The 22,335-nt window shown below is 41.9% G+C and overlaps 1 protein-coding gene across 7 annotated transcripts in view; it reads right to left on the bottom strand.

Moving 5' to 3' along the window:
• The window catches only part of LOC127633545 (pleckstrin homology domain-containing family A member 1-like), a 105,603-nt gene extending 83,837 nt beyond the window's left edge, over nucleotides 1-21,766 (bottom strand). For 3 of the 7 annotated variants that reach the window (XR_007969222.1, XR_007969221.1, XM_052112723.1), the window contains exons 1-2: nucleotides 21,448-21,714; nucleotides 3,451-3,611 (exon numbers count right to left, since the gene is read on the bottom strand). Coding sequence is in view for 5 of the 7 variants with exons in the window: in XM_052112723.1 (XP_051968683.1) it covers nucleotides 3,451-3,591 (141 nt within the window). In the remaining 2 variants the exon portion in view is untranslated. Of the gene's footprint in view, nucleotides 1-3,450; nucleotides 3,612-21,447 lie in introns of all 7 variants that reach the window. The other 4 variants (XM_052112724.1, XM_052112727.1, XM_052112726.1 and 1 more) reach the window with 4 other exon arrangements.
• Nucleotides 21,767-22,335: the final 569 nt, after the last annotated feature.

Here is a 22,335-nt window from a genome sequence, read left to right as displayed (position 1 = left end):
CCACTCAGACTTGGTTCTCGGATCTCATGCTCCTCATGACAGCACCTCCCTGGCAAATTCCCCTGAGGAAGGACCTTCTGCAAATTGGTGTTCTTCCTGATTTGAAGACGTGAGTTCTCCCTTTCCAGCAGGAGAGGCTGGTGGGGTGGCTGTCCCCCTCCTACTTGAAGGTCTATGTAGCCATCATTGCAGCTCACCACGATGCAGTATACAGGAAGTCGTTTGGGAAGCACGACTGGATCATCGGGTTCCTTAGAGGCGCCCTCCTAGGCTGTTCCATGCTCTCCGTTGTCCTCACAAAGCCTTCGGGGAGCCCCGTTTGAGCCACTAAAATCAGTTGAACTAAAGGCCCTCTCCTTGAAGATGGCCCTCCTGAATGCGCTCACTTCCATCAAGAGGTTTGGGGACCTGCAAGCGTTCTCTGTCAGCAATCCTTGCCAGAAGTCCAGTCCAGAACACTCTCACATCCTCCTGAGACCCCGACCGGGCTACGTGCCCAAGGTTCCTACGACCCTTTTTTAGGGTTCAGGTAGTGAACCCGCAAATGCTGCCCCGGGAAGAGGCAGACCCAGCCTTAGCGTTGCAGTTTCCAGTGTGAGCTTTGAGCACCCACTCTTTGCTCTTTGTCTGCTTTGGTGGACAGTGGAAAGGGAACGCTGTCTCCAAACAGAGGCTTGCAATCTGGATCATGTATGCCATTGCGTTGGCCTACCAGACCCAGTCCGTGCCTGCCCCCTTGCGGGTTCGAGCACACTCTACAAGGAGTGTGGCATCCTCGTGGGCACTGGCCAGTGGCACCTATCTAGCAGACATCTGCAGAGCAGTGAGCTGGGCAACACCCAATACCTTTGCAAGATTTTACAATCTCCGGATTGAGCCCGTCTCGTCTCGTGTTTTGACAGGTCCGGACACGTAGAATTTGGTAATACGGTGACAACAGTTGGCAGGGTGTATCGCTTGCACATAGCACCTTGGTCGCTGCATTTGTAGAGTTCCTCCCCGTTGAGGCAGGACCTACCACCACGCCACTAACATGTGTGGCTGGTAAGTACATTTGACGTATTTGCCAAGTTAACATCCTCTGTTGGGCAGGATGTGGTCTCCGCAGGGTCTTTCCCCCCTGAAAGAATAGGATTGGAAAAGAACGCCTTCCCAGATGTGTGTTATAGCCAGCCCCCAGCCGCATCGAACACTCTATGGAGAGAAAACATAGAGAGAGAAAAGGGCGCAGCTGGTGCGGCCTGCTCTAAGGCTGTGGGGAACTATATGACGTCTCTTGGGGGGGTTGGGGAAGGTTACGTGCAGTCTGATGCACCTGCTATTTTTGCACGCAACAGCTTGCTTGCACCTGCATCATCAGTCCACGTAACATGTTCAGTGTTGTGGCATTTTTAGATAGAGACCCCTAGTGTCACTACATCGACACATGTTACTGTCGTAACCTCCGTTCCCTGATGGAGGGAACGAGACGTTGTGTTCCTCTTGCCACAACACTATACTAAGCCACTGAAATGGCCAGGACCTTACTCTCGGCTCCTCAGCTCAAAACCGGTCTGAACAGATGCACGATTCCCTCCTTTTATACATGTATGTCCGGGGGAGGGGCATAAAAATTCTGTTCACCAATTCTCATTGGCCTTTTCTCAAAGATAGAGGTAACCGAGGCTCTCAAGAGAGACCCCTTTTGTCACTACATCAACACAACGTCTCGTTCCCTCCATCAGAGAACGAAAGTTACGACAGTAATCGAGACGTTCTTTCTTGTCTGGACTTGTTTAGGAGACGTCCCACTTTGTAATTTCACATAACTTTTTAGTATAAAACAATCCAGTCCACTTATAGCCACACAAATGTAACTACCAGGGTATAAACAGTATAGCAAAATCTCTGCCAGCTGACACATTTCCATCGTTACATGGTTTATACTGTCAAACCGCCCAACCTTATGTCAGTCAATAACAGGATCTCAATTAGAAGTGAACCAATATATCCGTTTTGAAGATTTATCAGTGCCGATAGCTATTTTTGGAACTATCGTTATCTACAGAAATGAACACCAGTAGTTGGCCGCTGGTGGGTTCCAGAGTATGACCGCCGGAGTTCAACAATCAGAGACACTTTCTGGTGATTTGCTAAATCTAAAATACACATGCCCGGTCAGCAAAAACATTGTGTCTCTGACGTCATATCTGGAGAATTATGTTTATTTATATAATTAATATTGACTGTTGAGTTAATGTTGATTTTGACAGATGGTGTCCCTAGAGAAAAAGTTTGTTTTAATAATACCTGACAACCGATCGCTTACGATCTACTGATGATGAGTTATTGCTCATATGTCAATGTTTCCTTTATAGTGTAATACAATGCAGAAGATCGTACGACTGCATGTTATGTTTCCCTTATCTGTTTGTGTAATCATCTGCAATGCATTTTGGTTCTGTTTATGGTTAAAATTCCAGGGTTATGCACCAAATCTTAATTTTATTCATTAAATTTGGACTCTTGTAGCCTCTGTGTCTGAGCATGTCCCAATAAGAAAAAACTATGAGACTTATCCAAGTAAGAAAACTATTCAAATCTATCTTGCCAAGTAACTGAACACAGTCAGGAACTATTTTGTTTGCCTGTCTGGAGTCTCAGATAAAGACATGCATATAAAAGGTGCACAGTGAAGCGGTGTGTGATTCGCACAGTTGCAAATACACACACGCACGCACACACGCATGCACACTATAAGTGTACATTGTGTGAATAATCCGAGTGCTCTGGAGACAGACACAGATTGATTCTCTCAAACCCCACCAGTGGTCACGGCACTCATATCCATCAGAGGAAGTCAAACTTCTCTATAGACACTTTTAAGTATCAGTGGTTAAACGTATCTGTGTTGGCAGTTCACAAACTGATGTGATACCTTGTTATAGTACAGTTTGGAAATTGGTTGTGTGGGAGGAAGATTTGTAGCATTACACAAATTTTTTGCATATCAAAATCACAGAAATTATAGCGGAACAGTGGTTGCTTACTGTTTCCTGTTTCTGAAATCATTGCGGGTTAGAGAGTACAAAGTTAGGACCAAAGAGACACAAGACTGTTACAGTAAACTTCCTGAAGAGGGATCCAAGTTTTAAAACTTTCAAATATTCTATCGTATATGAGTGCATCCAAGGCAGGTAGGATTTTAAAACTGTCATACTGTACTTACTTGACGACATGCTGATGTCCCCCAAACTTTGTCAGATCGTTCCTATGCACCCATAACACATTATAAAGTATGTGAAACTAAACGGCCGAGTATCAGACAAAAATATTTGATAAAACAACATATCTGCCATGTACTTTAATCAAAGGAATGCCAAAAAATGAGAGACCGGCAGATGTAGAAGAAAGATCCGTAGAGTTTAGTGACATGCTGGCAGATCGGAGGAAATAAAGACGGGTTGGTACCTGAGGGTTATCCATGTACCACACAAGGCTGCCCTCCTGTGTGTCCAGGATGAAGTAGCGCCGCAGAAACTTGCCACTGTTCTCCATTTCCTCTATGTCTAGAAAGCCACAGATCCGATTCTGACGATCTACATACGGCATTTCTGAACTTGCACATTACCCTGCAATACAAACAGAGACATGGAGAATTTGAGCAAGTGTGGAGGAAGTGTGGGCTGAGATATATATGAAATTTGGCATCATGTGTGTAATCGTCTGGTAAAAGGCTGGTAATTATATCCTGTGATGTCACACTGTGGTCACTCACTCCATTAACTCCTTAGACTCTGGTGCATTTTTGGGCTGCCATCTGCAATTTTTCACACTTAAATTTAAAAGCACACATCTTGTGGACTAACTGCAAAAAAAATTATTATTTTTTATTTTTCTGAAGAAAATCAACAAAAACAATAATATTCATAAATAATTTAGAAAAAGTTTTCCTTTTTTTTTTTTTTTTTTATGTAATTCTTGTTCTGTTTGCTCTATCATACTGCAAACAAATCATATTTCATTCCACTTGATGGCAATAAGTACATGAAAATTATTTTTCCTCCATCACAATATGAAGATCGGTTCTCCCGCTCCAGGCGGTCGGTTAGGAGCCCCTTCTCCCCTCGCGGTCAGAGGCCGTCGTCCTTTTCCAGGCCTCGTCCCCCGGCAGATGGCCGCGGCTGCTCTGTTGGGGTGGACACGGCATATCCCTCCTCCTTCCTGGGTTTCAGCACCAAAGCACACAATGGAAAGGAGGAGGCGAGAACCGGCTTGTCAATATAAATAATAGTTTCATATAAAACTTAGACACAAATCTCTCTCCCCCGCACAATCCTCCGCAGTCGGCCTTTATCCCTCTCGTAGGCTTGATTAGCCTAATAAGGGACTGGGTGTGTATGATCACGACCCGGCCCTGCCCTCCACCCTGCCACAAAACACTTTTTTTGTTTTTGATTCCATGACACTTCAGATGTGATGGTTTCATGTATGTACAGTTGACACAAGATACACATGTACATTAGGTTGCATACACTTGTAAGTCACTCAAAATCATCAAAGCAACTGTTGTTCATGAGTCATAATTGGCATGCTGTGGCTGTTGTTTTCTGAAAATGCATTTCAGTGAGTGGTAGCCATTCTGGCATGATCAGCATGTGAGGAAGGTAGAGATTCGAAAGCTGTGTGAGTGTGTGTGTGTGTGTGTGTGTGTGTGTAAAGAGGAAGAGAGAATGAGAGGTGGGTTTACACAGCACAGGTGCAGCATGTACACACTGATAATTCTGTGCTGCAGAACAGCTTCAAGCTCTTGCATGATAGTGAATGTTTAACCCCTCAGCCCCATTACACAATGAATTTTCTGACACTGTAGGAGGATTTAAGCTAAATGTCACAATATTTAATGAAGTACTGATAGCAATGTGCAGAATGTGCAGTTTCCTCAAGGACGCTTTCAGAGAGGATTTAAAATGAAGCGTGAACATTTTATAATGAACATTTGGCTGGAAAGTCAAAAAATTTGAAGCCAAACTTAAGATTTTAATCAGTGAATTTTAACGTTTGCATTTACACATTTGCTGTATGAAATGCGGGAACAACGTCATCACATTTCCCCAATGAGAAAGTGCAGGGGACACGTCTGCATCTGTCACGACTTCTGTCTAATTGAGTGTCATATGGACTGCTTTCATGATAATTTTGATGATGTTTTATTGTCATTTTTGGAGCTTGACAGTAGGGCTGCAACTAACGATTACTTTGATAATCAATTAATCTTCAATTATTTCTTCAATGAATCAATCAGATTAATAATGAAATTTCCCGTATTTTATTCACACGTTATTGTCTAAGAAACAGAAATGATAAAGGGAGAAAGGATTTTGTTGGGTTTACTATAATGATTAAATACTCACAAAACATTGAACAAAGCCTGAATCATGAATAGTTATGTTTGATTTTAACCACTTAAAGGGCACTGAAAATGTGAAGACCCTATTGTTCTTTTAAGGATTATTATTAATTTTATCATTATTTTTAAGGTTTTCTGTACTATTATGGTACATAACATGCGTGAAAACTCTTGAAAATGTGCACACACATCAGAGTCGTTGGCCATTAGGGCTTGGCAAAGTTGCTGCTTGGGGCTGTTGAGCTAGTCACCAAACAAACTTTGTACACATATAGATCTCATCAAGCCGGACAACTTTCGTGCTGACAGTCATAAGCTCTGCCCAAAAGGAAGTTGACCATTTTGGATTGTTTGTAAAATGCATGCTGAGGAATTTGAAATACTCCTCAGAGGGATTTCATGTTACAGGTACCAAATGTGGGCAACATCATGCCAAGACATTGAAGATGCTAAATTGTGAAAGGATTTTCGATATATTGAACGGTGTTGCCATGGCAAAGCAATACATTAATGTCAAATAATTGAAATAAGGAAATGTCACGTATCTTCTGCGTGCAAGGTAAGATTTACAAAAAAACTAATTTTTGTTCTTGCGGGCTGACCACATTGATGTGCCTATTGTGGGTCACGTTCGTAGTGCCACCAACTGGTGGAAGTGTGTCACTTTTAACAGACTTTGAAATATTCCCATTATGTTAACCTGAATTGCTTAAAAAAAAAAATTGAATAAATGTCAAGAAAGTGCAGAGTTAAAATTCTTTTTTTCGCTAATTTTTTTATGACATTTGAATTTCACATATAAACATTTGCATTTCCATGTAACAGAAATAACAAGAACAATAGCAAACAAACACAAAACCAGAAACAACACAGGAAACAAAAACACATCTCAGTAGCTTACTGTTATGATGAACAGGAAGGCAGACGAGGGGCGAGGATCTAAATGCAGGGTAGGCTTTATTGGACAACTAAAGAGACAAAACAAAAACAAAGGAAACACCCGCAATGGGGAAACACAACAAAAACACGAAAAACATACAAAGGTAAAACTGGCAGGATGAACATTAAAGACCACGGAAACAAACATCCATATACATCGACGATCGACAAGGGAATGGAGAACAAACAGGGTTTATATACACTGGAGACATGATGAAGACAAACTACAATCAGGTGAGCACAATGACACAGGGCTGGCAGTGATGAGGGCCGAGGATCATGGGAAGTGTAGTTCCTGACAAAGACAAGTGAGACCCAGGGCAGACAACAAGGGAATCGTGACACTTACATTAATATTCAATATTACCGCTCTTCTATTAACACTTCTCTCAATTCATCATGTTCTTTTTAAACTTAATCTCCTTTGGATATAAATGAAATAAAAAAGTAATGGTGACAGTGGAATATTAACATTAAGGATCTTCTCCAACTTTTTCACATCTTTCCAAAATGTCTTGACCTCCTTACACTGCCATATGCAATGATACTTTGATCACTTACATTATTTATAATGGGCTTGTTTGACCATTTTTATAGGTTTATTTAAATATAGAGTTGATAAAACATTGATAATGATCTTTAATCCTCATTAATAACTGATACCCTTATGAAAACTTACATGGTTTTACTGTGTAATAGTATTAGTAACCACGACTGTATTAACAATGTTTTTTTTTTTGTTGGCAGTAACCAAGGTACAATTAACCATGGTTTTACTACAGCATTACTCTAGTATCCAAATAGTAACTTGGTTTTAGTAATAGTTAATATATAATAATACAGCCGCAAGCAGCAATCATCTATGTCCAAGCACATGTGAAGAAATAACCAAAATAATCAGAATTGACAGAAATGATCCAAGTGGATGACAAATACTACAAATTGATGGAATAGCTCCTGCCTAAACAAAAAAAAAATTATCAAAATTGGGGAAAAATTTGATTTGTTATTTGGTTGCTAGGGTAACTCCATCTGGTTGCTAGGTAGTTAGCAAGGTGATACTCAATAGGCCCCTTGCTACCCTTAGTCAAATGAAAGAAACCGGAAGTGTCTATGATGTTCTGGTGCAGAGATATGTAATTTGTTACTTGGTTGCTAAGGTAAACCCATCTGGTTGCTAGGCAGTTACCATGGTGATACTGAAAATGCTCCTTGCTACCCTGAGTCCAATGAACAAAATCAGAAAATCTCAGGAAGGTCCCGTTCCTTTTCCCTTAATTTATAAAAATATATATGCAGAAAATTCTCCACTCCAATTTCGCCGAGATGCAGGGGCATGATGTCACACAAACATGTCGACACTCAGTCACAAAGTGATAAACATTCACTTTATTGTGTAAGATAAATAAATGAGTATTTTTCCACATTACATGACAGTAAAGCTTGTTTAACAAACGCCTGCAGAAACAGGTGTATAAAACATTATAATCTCTTTTGATAATCAGACACCTGAAGCACAAATGCTAGCGCTGCAGTATTGTTTATCAGTTGGGTTTCTAGGAGACAACTCTAATGAGAGTCGAGCCCCTGCTAAACTAACTGCAGCTTTGCAGTTCCAAATATCGGGGAATGGAATGCATTTAGGAGAACTTGAAGCAACATTTAAATCGCAAATATTATTAGATAGATTTTTCAGGTATTATAGACCTCCTTGGTAGATTCAAATGAAAAATAACGATTTTTGAATGTCTGTTCGGGAGACATTCATTTCACAAAACAGTCATGCTCCAGTTCAAATTAGGCTTGCTTGAGCATTAAGTGTTATTTCAAGTTCTGGCTTTCGTGTGAGGATGTGTTTTTAAAATGTCAATTGGTATTACTAGTTAGCTGCGACATAATGTATGATGCCCAAAGGCAAAGGGTGTCTGAAACTGTGTTTTCTTAATGGCATGAATCACACTGAAGGACGGCCCGCCACTGTCCCAGGGTGAACGGCAGAGCAAAAGCTCTGTAACATGACTAAGTCCATTTGCATTTGTATGGGGAAAAATGAACAGAAGCATCTTTATTGTAAAGTAAACATTTATTTCCTTTGCATTACATTTATTTCCTTTGCATTTGCAATGTTCGTTTCACATGGTTTATAAAATACATAAATATATATGGAATGCATTATAATATATTCCCAAATACTAATAAAACTATTCATGTATATTTTGATTTGTGTGGTATTTTTTACATTGAAATCTAAATAAATTGTGTGTTAGAGGCACTTTGATCATTGGTTTACGGAGTTACTACAAGTGTCCAATTGGCGCCTCCAAGTGGCCTTTTTTTGAAGTACACTTACATAAATCATTATGGAACAGAGAGATTTGATCATATCAACTTCAAAATTGTGTCAGACCTTCATCAGACATGTGGATTTGTATCAGATGTGTTTTACTACGCATAGTCCTGCATATTTACAATATTTGAATAGTTCTAACTAATTTTTTATACTACAATGAAACATTCGTACCCTTGAATAACAAATGTGTAAGTGTCTACTTTCAAACGAGCCCAAGTTTGAGTTTGTAGACTAAAGGGTTCAAGAACTGGAAGAGTTTTACTTTGGGTATGTCATTTTCAAGCTCATGCACAAAAAGAGGCCGGATGTTACGAGGTTACAGCCCCGAATTGATTCTTGGTTCGGTGTAGAAATAATTTAGATCATTATTTCTAAACAGTAAGGATAAACTGCACCTTATCTCTGTTTGAATCCCCCCGGAGCAACCTGGATTAAATGTCTTGCTCAAGGACACAATGGTGGTGGCTGTGGGGATCGAACCAGCGACCTTCTGATTACCAGTTATGTGCTTTAGTCCACTACACCACCACCACTCCATAATGTGTCTGAACAGCCTTTCTGTTCTTTACAGTCAGAAATTTTAATGAATTTTAATCTCACGCAACATGGATGCGCTAAAGAAACCGAGAGATTGTCGTTGATGTTCGCTGGAACACTATGAGGTGCTCAATGAACTCTTAAAGTGACAGTAACATTTATTACTCGTAAACCGTACCCATTATTTCAAACAGTGATTGCTCATATCATTATACTATATACAATTTTATGACATAATATTAATCTATATAATGTAGAAGTTTTGTATTTTTACAAAGTTACATTTTGACATTTTTTAATTATTAAAATGGTAAAATATTTACTTTCACTTTTTTCAGGACATGTTCTGTTGCTTGTTCTGCACCTGATCAGCCTGAATGTACCCCACAATTTTATTTATTTGTGATATTTTCTTATAGAGAAAGAATATGAGAAACTCTTATTTAAACTTTTAGCATTTATATTGTGTTTTAAAGAACTTTCTTTTGATGAGAAAACAATTAGCATTTTGCTGAAAAAAACAAATCAGAAAATTAAGAATTTTTTTGTAATATTGTCATTTAAATGTTATTATATCGAATCGAATCTTGTATCTTATATCGAACCATATCGTCCCATCCCTACGTTCTGTCCAATCAAATTTGTCAAATTGATGTTTACTTAAGCCATTTGAGTTTCGACTACATTAATATTTTTTGGGCAAGGGATTTCCATTCCACAGTGTGCTGAAAGATCCCAACAAATATATGCATTTCCTCTCAACAACAATATTTCTCTTGCTTCCTGTCTTTTTATATTTCAAAATAAAACTCTAAGTGATTTATATGGTACGTGGGCTCAATTGGGTCGCTTCCCCTATAGAAGTCATTTGATCTCATTTAATGTAACATGAGCTCACATTAAACTCTAATGCAGAACTTCAGTTCACACCTGACTGATGAGAGGAAGAATTACACAGATCACAGAACAGATGTACTCTACACTTTACAAACCGCTTCAGCTGATGTAGATCACAAAGTATGAGGGAATTATAATGCAAAAATATAAAATAAGTAAATAATGAAGCACTCTCGATGTGGAATATGTGGAGTCGGAACTCTTTAAAGGAAACACCCCGACGTTACATCTTTAATGCGGTTATATTTAATGCCTTACATCTTTAAAATATGTCACTGTGCATTTCTTATCATGAAGAAAATTGGCAATGCACAGCTTTATTAATAATAGAGAGTTTGTTTTTTAGTGAGTTAAAGAAGGACTGAAGTGAACAGAAAGATGAGAGAGGTGTAGTCTTCACCCCATTATACACTGAAACAAAATAAGTTTTTTATTTGTTTTTGTTTTGGCTTGTTTTCCAATAGGGCTGTGCAATATGGCAAAAAATATTATCACAATATTCTTTTTCATATCATTCGATAACGATATTAATCACGATATTCAATCACATTTGCAAATTTTTTTGAATTTCAAAAAAAGAAAACCGAATCCTAAACAGTCTAAATAGTCTTTACAAAACTGCATTGTGGGCCCAGGCACAGCCGATGTAGTGGTGTCTGAGGGATCTTCTATGAAAACATTATAAAATATTGTAGAGTTTATCACTTGAGTGCAGTTGGATATGAATGTTATAAGATGATCTGTTTATTTTGAATCATAATGACAGTATATATATATATATATATATATTTTTTTTTACATAATAATTATTTTCATACAGATATCCAAGTATGGGGTCATAAAAGCCCTTTGACTGAGGAATGATACTGTATGGGGGTTCAGGGGTATCTCCAGAGAGAAACTTTCGAAAATGTAAAAGTCTGAATGGACCATTTTTCTACTTTCATTAAAGTGAAAGACTAGGCTACAAACTAGTCATTGTTTTGTCTTTCATCCTTGTCAGACATGATGACATCTGAATAATTTCACTAAATTAGAACAGAAAACTATTTGTTTATTGTTAAAGGCTTGTAACATGCTGATTAATAAAACTACATTTAGAAAGAAAAAACGTTACAGTCTAAAGGCGCTCTGGAAACACGCACCTCACGTTTACTCACATGTGTGGAAAAGAGGAAGCTGATGCGGACCGGGACAGGGCATCAGTGAAGTGTGTTTCAGTGCTAGAGAAAAATATTCAAGAATACAGCGCAGAAAGATCAGCTATGATGTAACCGGCACTGTTGTTTTGTCACGCTGCTCATTAGAGATGAGGAGAGGGCGTAACCGTCATCATGATGTCTTGCAGTCAAGGTGGAGTCAATCTAGAATCCGGAATTCGGTGACCTGCGTAGCGGGGGAAATAGCTGCTTCATACAGTCTGAGGCTGCATTTCCACTGACGCGGAAGAAATCCGCACAAAGCCACTCCTAACACTAGGGAACCGCTTGCCCCGCGCTGCTGTCAATTTTACAATCCACCTTGCGAACTTGACGCTCGGCTTCCATAGGAAGGAATTGAAACAGTCGCTCACTGCGCGCCAGTGGAAACATACTAAATTATGCCTAACACCTGTCTTTAATTCCAGTGAGCACGAGGAGAGCGGCATAAAAGCAGACACAGAGCCTCCAGTCGGGAGAACCCGACAAGCCAACCCAGTGTGCTCGTGTTGTGTTGTATTGTAGTGTAGTGTATCTTTGTAAAGTATTGGGAGAAAGACGGGAATTAAAGCCTTAACTTTTAGTTGGAGCCTCGTTTCCAGTCATCCTTCCCGTGAGGGTTGTTACACTGGTGCCGAAACCCGGGAATTAAAAAAAAAATAAAAATTCCAAGCATGGAGAAATGTCGCCCCATAGAGTCCTCCCAGCTGGCGGAGGTCCTCCAGTCCCTCGCGACGTTACACCAAAGCCACCAGCAATCCCTGCTTGAGCTCCGGCAGGACCAAGATCGCCGTTTTTTTTAAATCATGCGGGCTCAGGCAGAGGACCGGCAGGCCATCCGGAGCCTCCTCAGCCAGGAGACCACGCTGCCCCCGCCCACGTTACAGAAGATGGGGGCAGCAGATGATCCTGAGGCCTTCCTCGATTTGTTTGAGCGCACAACAGAAATCTGGGGCTCGAACAGTGGGAAGCCCGCCTAATTCCTCTCCTGTCCGGGGAAGCTCAACTTGCGGCACAACAACTGCCGGTGACGAACCTCCTGGCCTATACAGACCTGTAGAGAGCCATTCTGCAAAGGGTCAGTCAGAGCCCAGAAGAGAATCGCCAGCTCTTCCGGGGCATGAAGTTAGAAAAGTCCGATCGCCCGTTTAAGTTTGCTCAACGACTCCGGGACGCCTGTCCGAGGTGGCTGCTCAAGTCAAGTCAAGTCAAGTCAAGTGGTTTTTATTGTCGTTTCAACCATATACAGTTAGTAGAGTACATAGCAAAACAAGACAACGTTCCTCCAGGACCATGGTGCTACATAAAAACAACAAAGGACCAACACAGGACCACATGAGACTACACAACGAAATAAAATACCTATATAAAATACCTATATAAAGTGCACGTGCAAACATGTGCAAAAAGTACGGGACAGTACAACAAATTTCTGACAATGAACAGGACAATAGACAAAGTGCAGCGCCGACCAGTACACAGTAGTGCAAAAAGATGACAGTTTCTAAAAAAAAATAAATAAAAACAAAACGTAAACATAACATACTATGAGATAGTGTTCTATGCACATAGCAGTTATTGGGGTAGCAGACAGTTATAAAGTGACAGTAATTAAAGTGCAACTCAGGACACGTGTGTGTGTGTGTCAAACCAGTCTCTGAGTATTGAGGAGTCTGATGGCTTGGGGGAAGAAGCTGTTACACAGTCTGGCCGTGAGGGCCCGAATGCTTCGGTACCTCTTGCCAGACGGCAGGAGGGTAAAGAGTTTGTGTGAGGGGTGTGTGGGGTCGTCCACAATGCTGGTTGCTTTGCGGATACAGTGTTTTTTGTAAATGTCTTTGATGGAGGGAAGAGAGACCCCAATGATCTTCTCAGCTGTCCTCACTATACTCTGCAGGGCTTTGCTGTCCAAAACGGTGCAAGTCCCAAACCAGGCAGTGATGCAGCTGCTCAGGATGCTCTCAATAGTCCCTCTATAGAATGTAGTGAGGATGGTGGGTGGGAGATGTGCTTTCCTCAGCCTTCGAAGAAAGTAGAGACGCTGCTGGGCTTTCTTGGTGATAGAGCTGGTGTTGAGGGACCAGGTGAGGTTCTCCGCCAGGTGAACACCAAGGAATTTGGTGCTCTTGACAATCTCCACAGAGGAGCCGTCGATGTTCAGCGGAGTGTGTTCACCTTGTGCTCTCCTAAAGTCAACAACCATCTCTTTTGTTTTGTCCACATTCAGAGACAGATTGTTGGCTCTACACCAGTCAGTCAGCCGCTGCACCTCCTCTCTGTATGCTGACTCGTCGTTCTTGCTGATGAGACCCACCACGGTCGTGTCATCGGCGAACTTGACGATGTGGTTCGAGCTGTGCATTGCTGCACAGTTGTGAGTCAGCAGAGTGAACAGCAGTGGACTGAGCACACAGCCCTGGGGGGCCCCAGTGCTCAGTGTGGTGGTGGTGGAGATGCTGTTCCCGATCCGGACTGACTGAGGTCTCCCAGTCAGGAAGTCCAGGATCCAGTTGCAGAGGGAGGTGTCCAGGCCCAGCAGGTTCAGCTTTCCAATCAGGTGCTGGGGAATGATTGTGTTGAATGCTGAGCTGAAATCTATGAACAGCATTCGAACGTATGAGTCCTTATTGTCTAGGTGGGTGAGGGCCAGATGGAGGGTTGTGGCGATGGCATCGTCCGTTGAACGGTTTGAACGACACGCAAACTGCAGTGGGTCTAGTGAGGGGGGCAGCTGGCTCTTTATGTGCCTCATGACGAGCGCCTCGAAGCACTTCATGATGATGGGTGTAAGTGCGACGGGACGGTAGTCGTTGAGGCAGGACACTGAAGACTTCTTTGGCATGGGGATGATGGTGGTGGCCTTGAAGCACGTTGGAACGACAGCGCTGCTCAGAGAGATGTTGAAGATTTCAGTAAGAACATCTGCTAGCTGGTCTGCACATCCTCTGAGCACTCTGCCAGGAATGTTGTCTGGTCCAGCAGCCTTCCGTGGGTTGACTCTACGTAGAGTTTTCCTCACATCTGCCATGGTAAGACAGAGCACCTAGTCGTTGGGAGGAGGGGTGGTCTTCCTCACCATCACGTCGTTCTGCACTTCAAACTGAGCGTAGAAGTCGTTCAGCGCATCTGGAAGGGAGGCATCTTTGTCACAGGCAACTAATTTTGTCCTGTAGTTAGTGATGGCCTGGATGCCCAGCCACATGCGCCGCGTGTCACCGCTGTCCTGGAAATGACTGTGGATTTTCTGGCCGTGTGCACGCTTTGCCTCTCTGATTGCCCGTGACAGTTTGGCCCTAGCTGTTCTTATGGCTGCCTTATCGCCTGCTCTGAAGGCGGAGTCTCAGGACCTCAGCAGCACGCGCACCTTCGCAGTCATCCACGGCTTCTGGTTGGAGCGTGTGGTGATGGTCTTGGAGAAAGTGACATCATCAATGCACTTGCTGATGTAGCTGGTCACTGATGCTGTGTATTCCTCCAAGTTGGCAGAATCACCATATGTTGCAGCCTCCCTGAACATGTGCCAGTCAGTACACTCAAAACAGTCCTGAAGAGCAGAGATGGCTCCTGCTGGCCAAGTTTTCACCTGCTTCTGAAGCGGTTTTGTGCGTCTGACGAGCGGTCTGTATGCTGGAATTAACATAACAGAGATGTGGTCTGAGTAGCCAAGGTGGGGGCGGGGCTCCGCCGTGCAGCGCCTGGGATGTTTGTGTAAACAAGATCGAGCTGTTCAGCCCTCTCGTTGCAAAGTCCACATACTGATGGAATTTAGGGAGCACTGTCTTGAGATTCGCATGGTTGAAATCTCCGGCGACAATAAACAGTCCGTCGGGGTGAGCGTTCTGCAGTTCCCTCATAGCCCCATACAGTTCACAGAGCGCTTCCTTAGCGTTAGCACTGGGGGGAATGTAAACTCTGGTTATGCAAACAGTGGTGAATTCCCGTGGTAGATAAAAAGGTCTGCATCTAACAGTCACAAGCTCCAACAGCGATGAACAGTAACTAGAGACTAGCATAGAGTTCTTGCACCATTCCGTGTTGATGTAAACAAACAAGCCACCACCGCGAGTCTTACCGCAGAGAGCTGTATTTCTGTTGCCACGAAACGAGGCGAGCCCGTCTAGCTGAATGGCGGCATCCGGAACTCTGTCGCTGAGCCACGTCTCCGTGAAAACAAAGACGCAGCAGTCTCTAAACTCACGCTGCGTAGCCTGCTGGAGTCGGATATAGTCCAGTTTATTGTCAAGGGAGCAAACATTTGAGAGCAGGATAGACGGGAGAGCCGGCCGACTAGGGTTTGTTTTCAGCCTAGCATGGACCCCCGCCCTCTTTCCGGCTTCGCTTTCGCGACACCGCTACGACGTCCTCTCCCCCGGCCACCGACATCAGGCGACGCCGAGGACTGGAGGCCTGGTCTCCGCAGCAAGCCGAGTACGCGTAGCGCCTCCTGCAGGTCATCATGCAGCTTGGTTTTTGCATGAGTCTTATATTTCAGTAGTGTCTGGCGATGGTAGACACGAACACCGGTTTATACGATGTCCATGTGTTGCAAAAGTCGGGCTTTTTTAACAAAAATAGCACCATTGTGGATCCGGAGTGGCCGCTGCTTGCTACCGTGCCGCCATCTACCGCGGGGGACCGCGACATCGAGGGAGTGATCGATCAGGTGGTACTGGAGCAATTCGTCCAACGGCTGCCCCGGAAGACGGCGGAGTAGGTCCAGTGCCACCGCCTGGCGTCGCTGGAGGAGGCTGTTCGTCTGGCAGAGGACCATTTGGCGGCGATCCCGAGGGCAAACGAGCCCTCTTCTTCTCTCTCGCTCTCTCCTTCCCCTGTGTCTGCACCCCCCTCCTCCCCATCCCCTGTGTTCTCTCGCTCTGTTCTCTCCCCAAGGCCCGTTCCTGCCCCGCGCAGGCATGGAGTGAATGTGCGACCAGCTTCCCGGCCTTGGGAGAATGTTCCTTCCCCGTCCTTCAGCCGCTCTCCTCAGGTGGGGGTGCCCACCAGCACAAGTGCGGGCGTAACGCCTGGGCCGGCCTGTTGGAGGTGCGGGGACCCAGACCACTTCCGAGATCAGTGTCCCCTGATGGAGGTGGGGACGGTGGTGCAGGTCTCCGACGTCCCGCAGGCTGCCCCCGATCGGGCTGGAGCATACCGGATTCCGGTAAGGATCAGGGAGGGTATTTACCAAGCTTTGCTGGATACTGGCTGCAATCAGACCACCATCCACCTACGCTTGGTTGAACCCGGGCTTTGGGTTTAGCTAAGTTGGTGAGGGTGAGGTGTGCGCACGGGGATGTTCACAAGTATCCCATGGTGACTTTGGCGATTAAATTCAGGGGAAGAAACCATAGTATGGAGGCAGCGGTTAGTTCCCGCCTCACTCATCCGCTAATCTTGGGTACTGATTGGCCAAATTTTAGAGATATTTTAGAGGGTATTTGCGTGGATGGGTCCTGCATAAAGAGGTGTGCGTGTGCGATGCTTTGGCAGGGGAGGCGGAGCCGGGGTCGTCCTCGGCTGCTCTCCAATATAAATATCTTCTTTAAAACAATGTACATTTACTTTAGCAGCTATACTGAGAAGAAAAAAAATGTTATCTGAGAATGTTGAATATAATATTAAAAATAGAAAGATTTTAAAATATCTAACAATGTTTTAAAAATTTGCATTCACTTGAGAAGCAGCATATCAGATATTCAGACTTGCTTTTAGAGAATAGATCTTGAATACAAGTATATTTTGTCTTTACTGCACTCGCAGAAGTATATGATAAAAATACACTTATATTTAAGATATATTCTCTTAAAAGAAGTCTAAATATCTGATATGCTGCTTCTCAAGTAAATGTATCTTGTTTTAAGGATTTTTTGAATTTTTTTATTGGAAAACAAGACAAAAACACTTGATAACAATAGGATATTTACAGTGATTTTCTTTACTGAATATAGAGGTCATTTAGAGGTATTTTTAAAAGATGATTTTGTCCTCTTTATTGTTAGTAAGCACATTTAATACAACCTTTCAAGTCGGGCACAATCAGAATAATCGGTTAGGAGTGAATGATTAATTGCTGCAATAATCACTGAATAGTCTAATAATTGTTCTAATAATCCATAGATTAATCAATCATCAAAATAGTCGTTAGTTGCAGCCCTATTCATTTGTAAGGGTAATGATTTAAATATTTGTTTTAAAACACTCAAATTAGGGCTGTCATGATTATGAAATTTGGCTGATGATTAATTATCAAACAAATGTATGTGATTGTGATGTGTAATTGTGCCATCTGTTGCAGGGCTCCCTGTTCTTCTATTCTATTCTATTTGCAAACCGATTGTTTGGGAGTCTAAAATATATATGTCCTATTGAAACACTAAAGCTGAAGAATAAAAAAAAAAACATCTTAAGACAAAAGTTTGTGTGAATTGTTTTTTTATAAAACATCAAATTACATTTTTTCTATACATTTTTTTATTATATTATGCAATAGTAAAATATTTCTGTCATAATTTCTTCACTTTCACACATTATTTGAATGCTGTTTGATTAAAGCCACAAGCTCTTCTTTCGCATGAAGCAAAACATTTGAGATTCTATTTCACCATTTTATCATTCCACAGATATATGTCAAGCATGCGTCTCCTCTTCTGTGTCACTAACACAGCATGTATAAACCCACAATGACCTTTGCCAATGCACGACTGTGAAGCCGGAGCACTTTTTGTTCACTTTCAAAGAATACTTGTGTTTGTTTATATTCTTATATAAGGGAGTTTGGCACGAGCTTCTGCTGAGAAAGCACTTTATAACACAGTTTGTTGGAGAACACGGCTTTTATGTGTTTGTTAATGCATAAGTGGAGTTTATTTGTTTATTTGCATACGCATGTGCTAATGCACGTCGGGGAGAGGAAAACCCCACTATTGCAGTGCAATGTTTCTGTTGCATAACAAACTGCAAGCCACTTTCGTGTCTTCTACAGCTTTCTCACATTAAACAGCTTCTAGTGTATGTGTAAATGAGCTATTATGAATTTGCTAAAGTTATTAATCCTGAATAACATCATTTACGACAGCTCAACCAATGTGGTTTGAACAATGGATGTGCGACATAGTTACGATGGTTTCGGGAAACAGTCGTGACTAGCTAGTTCATTTCTACAACGATACATCATACTATGGTGTAAGCAGTGTGTTACATCATTGTACAGGAAACGCACCCCTGGTTGACATCCGAGGTGGGGCTCATGTGATCATGCTGTTGATTACATTTAGCCTATATACATTTGCTTAAAATTCCATTCTTTGGGCATTAAAATGTGATTGTAATTTTAAGTGCATAACAATCGAGGTTATCTCCAATAACGGTGGTTAGATTAAATAACCACAATCAGACGATTATTTAATAATCACAACAGGCCTACATGTTTTCAAATTTATCACATTATGATCTGTTAACATGACATGTGAAAACCAGTGGTATTTCGAGACAATGATGGCAAATCCAGCCTGTAACATTATGTCTGATGTCAGTGAGCATGTTAACATGCACAATCTTACAATGAGTACTCTTAATAACCAGACAACTTATATGGCAAAGGGGATAACTGTGAATAACTGTACATTTTGGAATGTTCCTCATGCCAAGCTAACATATGACTTATTGCACAAGTCTATAGAGTAAAGGTCTGCTTGGGCCTTAAAATGAAACCCTACCCGTACACGAGACTATCTGACCCGACACAGGGCTCCATACTGTGACCAAATGGTTGCATTTTACATCCTTTAATCCCATCGGTGTGGCTAAATTTGATTATAGGTCGCACTGGTTCAACTTCAGTATTGGCCAACTCTCTCTTGTTCTCCTCTTATAAGCTGCTGTTTTCTATAAAGCAATATTAACTAGAAAATGCATTAAAAGTGCAACGAAACAGCGTTATGTGCAACCTGGATTAATGGACAGAGTTGCGTGAGCACAGATCAGGTACTGTAACAAACACCCAGACTCGTAGGTAGCGTTGAACCCGGAGGTAATGTTTATTAAGAAGTAAACTTAGGCAATGAAGAACTTGGGACGTCGTCAAAGGAGCGATGGAGAGAAGGACTTGAGATATCGTCAGAGGAGCGATGGAGAGAAGATCTTGGAATGTCATCGAAGGAGCGATGGAGCTGGAACCAGGAAAAGAGAGCAAGGGAATGTCTTCAGGAAGTAACCACTGGCAGCGGGTAAGTGAGTCTGTATTCATAGTCGAGACCAGACGAAGAGTGAAAGGAGGATCGGGCTTTTATGATGTGGAGATGATTGCTGCAGATACGAGGGACAGGTGCAGATGATCAGTACTCAGGGGAGAGGGATTGTAAAGTATTAGTGCTGGGAGTGTCCGGTAGATCTGTGACAGGTAAGTTTACTTGCCGAGCAGTCTTGAGCTCACAACTGTGACACGGAGTGTAAATCTTTAAGGGTATGTAACGATTCAAGGATGGGAAAGGAGGAAGCTGGAACCGGCTTGACAAACACAGACATTTATTTCTTAAACACAACATAAAACAATTTCACGTGCTGCTTCCCCTCAGACACGCCGAACACACACACACACACACACACACACACACACACACAAACAAACAGATCTGTGTATCTTTCTCCATGTCTGCCACTGTCTCCTCTACTTAAATACTCCCGCCACCCCTCACTGGAATGCAAGACATTTAACCTAGCCGTTACCTTACCAGTAAATTTACAACTGTGTACCAACTCAAAATCAATGCCTTACCATTGAAGGAGCACTTCAGTGGAAGAAAATATGCAATATTAACGCAGACCTGAGTAGACCCAACAAGGACTACTTTTATTTAGATTTTTGGAGCTTGAAACCCTGAGTCCTCTTACCCTTTCAGATTATGAAAAAGAGCAGCTTTGACATTCTGCTAAGCATCTCCCTTTTGTGTTCCATTTAAGACAGAAAGTGACACGCAAATTGAGATTTTTGGGTGAACTATTCCTTTAAACCCATCCAGTTCATTTGTAGGAACTTGGATTTACATTTGATACACTTGACATACTTGCTTAACAGGTCTGACGCATCTTATTCTAGTAAACAACCCTGGGCATAATGTACAATGAGAACAATGAGAAGAAGCCATTTATTCTGTATCTTCCAAACCATATGATAAACTTCCATCTACTGAAAAGTAATAAAAACTATTATAGTCCATGTTACATATTATAGTTCCAAGCCTATACTTTATACTTCTATAATGCAAACACAGATGAATTGCCGAATTGATTTGATATCATCCTCCTCGACAGCAATCAAACATTTAAAAGTGACTTGTTACGGTCTACAATCTAATTTGATGTAACATGTTTCCTGATGAATAAGAGTGTTATAATAAAAGGATAAGACCTTGACCTCTGAATACACAACAACGGTAAAACTGAAACATGGAACCACCTGAACGTGTTCAATCGAGCTTGTGAAACACAAAGTGTGCAGTGGGGCGTACACAACACATACATACACAAACCAGTTCCCAAGTCAAACCCCGTCAATATCTATGTGGACAGAAGACAAAACTGCTGTTTTGGATATGTACAATGGTAATTCAAAATGATTCAATTGTACTGTTGTGTAAGAAAACAGCGGAACAAGGATGCTAGCAGTGATGGTGTTACAATAAATGACAACACAGATTTAATTTAAAAAGTTTCATAAATTTCTATGAATATGGTGATCATTCAGTGCCATGGTAAATATCATGATATATATAATTTATATTTATTTATTTATTTTTATTTATTTTTTTGAGGGTACCTTATCAGCATTTTGTGCACCATGCCTGTAATGTGCAAAAACGCAGCCTAGATAGGGTAGTGCACTACGATTATAGGTAATGAAACAGACGTGACGCATCAATCCCACATCTTCAGACACGATTAATCTATCGTGTTGAAAGCGTTTTAATATTTTTGCAGGGATCGATGGGTAAATAATATTTAACCTGCTGCCTGTCTGAAACCCAAGCGACATGTTTTGCATAAAGTAAGCTAATGAAAAACTAACTACAGATCCAAACACACATTCTAAGGTTAACATTCAGATATGTATCTCATTAGCATACGTTCGGAGTACTTACACACTTTCAAGCAAATGTGAAACTCCTGTACGGCAGTGTGTTGTCCGGCGCTCTGACTACTACAACTGACGGCTGGAGAACGGAATTACATCTCCTACTACGGGCAAGGTTAGATTGGTGAATATTAATTAGGTAATGCTGACGTTCCCTTGTAACCTTCCTCGAGCGTCCTGTCACGTATCGTAGTTAATATTAATTAGTCGAGCCTTCGCCACATTTGGATTCGCTAATTCGTCAGCCGACCGATGCCCACATTGCGTTTCAGCCAATCAGTTAAGACGTCAAGGAAAGGGAAAGTTAATATTCATAAGCCAAGCCTTCTTCGTAGTAGGATTTGTAAATTCGCAAACGAGGGCGGTAGATATCAGTTTCAAGGTGTGTACGACTTCATGCTACTCTGCGCAGACCGATCGGCGGCTGACTTGAAGCAGTGCATGCCGGTTAGAAATTTTGTCCGACTTGATGCAGCGCCGACGCCATGTGACTGTGACGTATGCCATCAAAGTACCGCGAGAGCGATTCGAGAGTAGCCGGAGGACTCAGCCAGCGCAGCTTCTCAAGAGCAGCTGCACAGGTTCTGATGACGACACAACTGATCCACGATTGGCCGGATTCACCGACAACACCGATGACGTGCGTTTCAAGTTTATTGCGACTTTTAAAACAGTTCAATACCTTTTATGTCGTCTTTATCTTAAAAATCATATTTATTAGATATTGTTTTACTGTATTTACTTTATTGTTAATAAAGGGTTTGTGTATGTTTATTTTGCATGACTTTCTTTTTCATACAGACCTTTTACAGTATTCAGCTGCATAACCTATTCAAATGAGCATTTTTAATAACTCAAATGTTAATCTTAAAAACATACAATCTAATGTGGTCAT

Source organism: Xyrauchen texanus, chromosome 40, assembly GCF_025860055.1.
Source record: "Xyrauchen texanus isolate HMW12.3.18 chromosome 40, RBS_HiC_50CHRs, whole genome shotgun sequence".
Lineage (NCBI taxonomy): Eukaryota > Metazoa > Chordata > Actinopteri > Cypriniformes > Catostomidae > Xyrauchen > Xyrauchen texanus.
Note: the sequence above shows the minus strand (reverse complement) of the source record. Positions and strands in the feature narration are given on the sequence as shown.